The sequence below is a fragment of the Dromiciops gliroides genome, chromosome 1 (assembly GCF_019393635.1).
Source record: "Dromiciops gliroides isolate mDroGli1 chromosome 1, mDroGli1.pri, whole genome shotgun sequence".
Classification (NCBI taxonomy): Eukaryota; Metazoa; Chordata; class Mammalia; order Microbiotheria; family Microbiotheriidae; genus Dromiciops; species Dromiciops gliroides.
In genome coordinates this window covers 74679201-74685743 of record NC_057861.1, presented here as the reverse complement: position 1 = coordinate 74685743, position 6543 = coordinate 74679201, and the positions used below count along the sequence as shown (strand labels likewise).

Sequence of the window (6543 nt, the reverse complement as noted above, 5' to 3'; positions counted from 1 at the left end):
TGGTAACAAAGATGAAGTCAGGGGAAAGGGATGGTCCAAGGAGGCTTAGGACTTGACCTGGAGGCACCTAAGGAAAAAGGTGTGGGCTGTAACAAAAAACAAGATCACAATCCCTTTATCCTCCCTCCCTCCATCTTTTTACTTTCTCTCCTTCTGCTTTTGTTTATTCTTCCTGCTCACTCTCTCCTTTCTTCTCTCTGTCTAGAGCTGGAACTAGCATGCATCTACCAGGATAGTGCTCCTAATTCCTACATCCTCCTCTGGAGGGGAGGGGTGTTGCTTCCCACCTCCTGTCCTTTCTACCTTCTAGTGCCAGCTGGTCCACAATCTCACCATGCTTCCAACGCCCAACACTTCATGATAGCCATGCTCCTTCTTTGAGGAAGTTTCCCTAAGGGGAAGAGAAGACTGCACTTCTCTCCCCCTACTTCTGCAAGCTATGTAAACAATGCATAGCAGTGACTATACCCTAGACTTACTATCCTAACTATAAGGGGATGGGGGGGGGGTGGCTTGTTAGGAGGACCAGTACAAGATACAATTCTAACACACAACACAATCCTAAAATTCCAGAGATATGCCTTGCTTTGCATTCTATCACAGGCCACCGCTCAACTGACTGGTGTTTATATGCCTGAGGGGTGCTTGTTCACCCACATGGTCATTTTTTAAAATCCTATTTCTGGAAACCAAGGTGGCAGAGTAAGGAGAAAATGACCTGATTTCTCCCATATTCACCTCAAAACAACTATAAAATAACACTCCCCTTACTTCACATGCTCTCACCCTTGACCCACATTGGCACACATGATCAGGTTCCCATTAGCATGGCTTCTCCCCTTTTTCACTCTCAGATATAGTCTCCACAATACTAAAGGACTATATGATGGAGCATAATATCTGCCTCTAAAGGAAAAATAATTATATTTATTGATGTCAGACAAGCATGCAATTTTTCACTTTCATCTTTTTATTTGAACCTTCTTATATAAAGTGACTATATGGAAATATTTTACATAATTGCACATTCAAAATCTGCATCTTATTGCTTACTGTCACAGGCAGGGGAGAAGTGAGGGAGGGGAGGAAAGATAGAATTTGGAACTAAAAACTTTAAATAAAAATGTAAAAAAAGAAACAGAGCCTCCAAAAGAAAGAAGGTACTGGGGGTGGGAAGGGAGTATGGTATCACAGTAGGCTAAGATGTCAAATCCAAGTAGACTTGGCCTTTGAATGATCCACCACGATACATAGAAGATCAGAACAGGACAAGGCTTTTTTGTCATTATTGTAAGACTAAAAGAATGAGGAATTCTAAATCATAGGGAATATAGGTCCAGGAATGAAGAGTTTGCAGTTCAGAGGGGATTGAATCTAACTGGGATAATTATGGGTCCTTGAGGTCATTCAGGAGTGATCTTGAGGCTATTCAGAAGTCATTCTGGGGTCCCCAGAGAGATCCAGAATCCAAGTGGTAGCTTCTTAGACTTTGTTCCTCATGTTCTTCCTGGAGAAGCAGAAGACAGAAGTCAAATCAGGGAGTCAGATCCTGAACCCATTTCCCTGGTCCTTGGCTTGTCCCTTAAGGTCAAGTCTCAAAAAGAACAAGAAGCAATAAGATAAAGGAGATACGGAGGGGACAGAGATGAGACGAGGGTGAAGGAGAGCCTGAAGTGAAGCTGAACAAGGGTGAAAGGGTATCTGAGAGGAGAGACAAGAGACCAGAGCAGAGAGGAGGCTTAAAGGAAAATGGGGCAGAGTGAATGAAGAGGAAGCCATGGAGAAATGCTGACAAGTCAGAGAGGATTCTATGAGGAATGAAGAAAGTGTACAGCAAGGCTAATAAGAAGGGTTCTGAGGGACAGAGAAGAGCCTGAGGGGACAGAATGGAGACTGAGGAAAAGGATGAGGCTGAGCTATGCCTAGAAGTACAGAGGAGAATATGAAGGAACAGAAAGGAGACTGGGATTAATGGTTTGAGAGAAGCTAGAGGGAATGGGAAAATGGGCCCAAGCTTGATATTTACCTCAGAAGATCAAGACCTTGGTAGTGAAGAGAACATTGATGGCCACAGTCTTCATGAATAGCAGTCTCAGGCCCAGCACACTGAGGAGTAGCTTGTTCCCCCCTTCAGGTCCTTCTGCAGGGGGCAATGGTCAAGGTCAAGGGGAGGCATTCTGGATTCTAGGGTCCTAACCTAAACAGTGGAAATATTAATGCTGGCTAACTATTATGTGGTGCTTATAAGGTTTGCAAAACTATATAAGCAAAATCTCATGAGACTTTCACTAAAATACCATGAAGTAGGTACTACAGTAATTGCTGCCATTTTATCAGTGAAAAAAGTCTCAGAAAGTCTGAGTGACTTCCCCATGGTCATACAGCTAATAGGTATCATAGATGAGATTCAAATTTAGACCTTCTAAATCCAACTAGGTATATGCTAGGCATTCCAAACTGAGCATGAACAAAATGGAACTCATCACCCTTCCCCCTAAAGCTCCCTTTCCTCTAAACTTCCCTATTTGTTTTAAGGAACCACCATCCATCTAGTCACTCAGATTCACAACCTTGGCACCATCCTCCTTTCTTTACCCTCCCTTTTCCCATGTATTCAATTTGTTGTCAGGTCTTTTCAATTCTATATTTCTTGACTTCATTCTGTCTATTCATATAGTTACCACCCTGATTCTGGGTCCCATAATTCTTTTTTTTTTTTTTTGTGAGGCAATTGGGGTTAAGTGACTTGCCCAGGGTCACACAGCTAGTAAGCGTTAAGTGTCTGAGGCCGGATTTGAACTCAGGTACTCCTGACTCCAGGGCCGGTGCTCTATCCACTGCGCCATCTAGCTGCCCCTTGGGTCCCATCATTCTTACCTAAACTGTGGCAACATCCTCTTAATTGATTTTCCTGCTTCCAGTCCCTCCCTATTTCAAATTTATCCTATTCACAGTTGTCAAAATTATCTTCCTAAAAACCAAGTCTGACTATAACATTTGCTCAGCTCAAAAATCTTCAGTGGTTCTTTATGGACTCCTGGATAAATTATAGTCTTTTACAGTTTTTTCCACACTTAATGCACATTATTCCCCCTTTACACATTCCATGTTCTCACCTATCTGGCCTATTTGCTGTTCCCCAAATTTGCATTCTATCTCCCAGCTCCCCTCACCTCAGCAACAGGTTGGAATACATCCTCTCCTCACTTCCATTCTTAGAATTCCTAGTTTCCTTCAAGGCTCAAATCTTGTACCAATTCAAGCAGGAAGTCTTCCCTCATCTCCTTATTTATTTGTGCTCTTTCCCTCCTCAAATAATCATGTATATACTCAGCTGTTTATATCTTGTACCCTGCCCTCCAGTAAAATGTAAGCTCCCTGAGGGCTAGGCCTATCTTTCATTTTTTTCCACTGACTCCCTATTATCTTGCACAAAGTAGGCAGTCAATAAATATTTGTTAGATTATATTGGATTCAATATGAAATTTGAATGAGGTGGAAAAATTAAAAATCATTTGAATGATTCAAGCATGGAATTACAGGTGAATGTACCAGGACAGAAGCAATAGAACAACAGAAGGAACAACTTCAAAGGAAATAATAACAAGCTCTATTTGAAGTAGGATTCTGCAGCAACTGTGGAAAATGAGGGTAGAAAGAGGAAAGTAAAGGATGTTTGAAGCAATCACTGTGAGGAATAATTATTTAAGAAAGAGTGAATTATGAAGGAGAAGGAAGGGCTTAAGTCATTTTATGGAATATCACATTTCCTGAGCCCTGAGTAACATTATACACTTTGTAGCCTGAATTATGACACACCCAAGCTGTGGGATATCACACACTTTATAGGAAGGGTTATTGTTACTCTGAACCCTGGGCTATCCCATTATCAAAATAGTACACATGGAGAATAGCAGGATCAGAGATTCAGAGAACTTCCCTCAGAAAGGACCTGAGTTGGCAACTGCTCCAACCTTTGTCTAGAAGGAATTGCCTCTACAACATGGTCTCACTCATCCTTTGCTGAAAGAGCCTCCATGAGATGGTCTCATAGCCTCTTCAGATAGCCCACTCCACTTTTGATTTTAATTTTTTTGAGGAGCAATGAAGGTTAAGTGACTTGCCCAGGGTCACACAGCTAGGAAGTATCAAGTGTCTGAGGCCAGATTTGAATTCAGGTCCTCCGGAATCCAGGGCCAGTGCTTTATCCACTGTGCTACCTAGCTGCCCCTACCCACTCCACTTTTGAAGAATCCGGATAGTCAGGAACTTATTCCTTACAAGATCAAACCTAATTTGCCTCTTGGTTATTTCCTGGTTTTGTCAGTTCCCTGTTCTGGTCACTGTTACATTTTTCTTTCCTATGAGGCTCTCAGGTTCAATCTCATTATCTCTGCTTTTTCACCATAAATCTTTAACTCACCCATTGGATCCTGCTTAAGGCAAGACACTTTCTGCTCAGTGGTAATAGCAGGGTCTGGTCCAGTATGATCTGAAGACAAAAACACATGCTTAGACACATCTCTGATCCTCCTCAGTGCACAGACACTTTTTAGTGTCAGGAACCACCTTCCTAGCTTACAACCATGTCCTGATTCTAGCTGCCCCCTTCAATCCAGGACCTAGTCCCCAGACCAGGATCCTATTTCCAGCATTATGACATCTTTTCCTAGGATACTTCTTCCCATGATAGGAACCTCATTCTATTTTTTTTTGTAGGACCCACATTCTAATTCCAGACCCTTTCCCCTAGCTTAAAACTTTACTCAGCATCCTGTAATACCCCTCCCAGGAAAAAGCCTATATCCCTGTCCTCTTCCTTCAGTGAACTCAGGATGCCCCTTCTTATGCTGAAGTTTCCCTCTTCTCTAACTCCTTCCCCCCAACCTCTGTCAAGCAGGCGCTGATCATACCTAGCTTGTAGGATACATGTATCTCTTTGCCAAGGTGCGTCACTGAGCAGGTTACTGTATCATTCTCACCAACCCTGCCAATCTGGACAGCACTGTAGGTATCATTGGCCATGGGAATCAGAGTAAGGTGCTGGGCTGAGATCAAAGACCCTGGTGAATCCAGAGACACATGAAGTTCCTTAGGGTAGAAGTTCCTGATCAGGCAGGCCACAGCATCTTGATCCCTCATCAAGAATACACTGGGTGACAGGGGTTCTCGAGGTCCTGCAATCAAATGATGGCTTCCTGTCCCCTATCTGGACCTAGCCCCAGATATGGGAAAGGCACACACATGACCAACACACAACTGTGAAAAACAAACTTTACCCCCAAATTTCCTGCCCCCCTTAACCTCAGCCTGGCCCTATATGTGGAGAGCAAATGCATGTGACCAAGTAACTGTAAAAAACAAACCTCAGCCCCATTTCCTGCCCCAAACCCCAGCCTCAGCCTAGTTCCCATCTCTCCAAGTCACATGCCTATGTTGTCCCCTAGACCACAGTCTCCTTTCCCCTTCCCAACTCCCCTAATTCCTGATTGTCATTGGTGTTGACAAGTCTCAGGATTTTTTTGCTGAGTGTCCCAAGTCTTATTATGATGTGACCCCAAATCCCTTTAATGATCTACCTTAATCCATCCCCAGAAATTATAACTCAGAGTAGGAATGTTAGTTTTGCATAGCCTTGGAGTACACTATGGTGTAGAGAAGGGACTGGAAGATAGAGAACCCTGTTTCTGTTCTGTTCCCAACACTGACTGACTATGTGACCTGAAGTCTTAAGATTTCCTTAGGTTTGGGATAGTTGAGGCACTCACCAAGTTCCACGGTCACATCTGTCCCACGACCAAAGACCAACTTGTCTGTGTCATCTCCATTGCCTACTCTCCTTGCACAGTAGTACTGGCCAGAATCTCTGAGGTGCAGGCCCTCAATCTGTAGCAAAATTTGGCTACCAGTGTCCTCCCTGGAGGTGGTGATTCGGGCTTCAGCGGCATCTGTAGAACTACTGTCCAGACTGGCCAACCACTGCAGAACATGGCCAGAAGCCCAACGGTACCAGCCAAGTGTGCTTGTCTTCAACTCGAAACCAGAGGTTTGGCATTTGAGGTTTAGGGTCCTTCCAACTTGGTGGGATCCTCCCCCTGACTCTATTAGCACTGTGCGTTGCACTGAATGAAGCAGAGATGCGGGTAGAGTAAGTAGGGGCAGTTCATCCATGCCTCCTTCTGAGGGATAGATCTTTGATTCCCTTAAACTCCCTTGTACCCCAACCCTAACCCACCTCTCCACCCCAGTCCTAGGTAGGGAAGTATATGAGGAACAAAGGATCCAGGGCAACAGGAAAGGCCAAGGTTGTTGGTGGGATCCACGGAATCACAGGGGCCAAAGTTGGTCCTGCATTCACAGGAATTGTTCCTGTGTCCAAAGACTTCCCAGATTATCAAAGGCCCCAAAGGTCAGAATATTCCCAAGGCTAGGGAGATAGGAGGTTATGGGTAAGGGGAGATTAACAGGATTGGGGGTTCCTAGAGTGGGCAGGAGAGAGGGTCTATCTGAAAATTGTGTTACCCTCAGAAACTCACCACTACT

The 6543-nt window shown here is 44.0% G+C and overlaps 1 protein-coding gene across 1 annotated transcript in view; it reads right to left on the bottom strand.

Annotated features, from left to right (window-relative positions):
- Nucleotides 1–985: 985 nt before the first annotated feature.
- Nucleotides 986–6543, bottom strand: part of LOC122738047 (tyrosine-protein phosphatase non-receptor type substrate 1-like) — an 80854-nt gene continuing 75296 nt past the window's right edge. The window contains 5 exon segments of the mRNA XM_043980095.1: nucleotides 986–1507; nucleotides 2027–2140; nucleotides 4424–4492; nucleotides 4914–5177; nucleotides 5769–6122. Coding sequence (XP_043836030.1) covers nucleotides 2028–2140; nucleotides 4424–4492; nucleotides 4914–5177; nucleotides 5769–6122 — 800 coding nt within the window. The 3' untranslated portion in view covers nucleotides 986–1507; nucleotide 2027.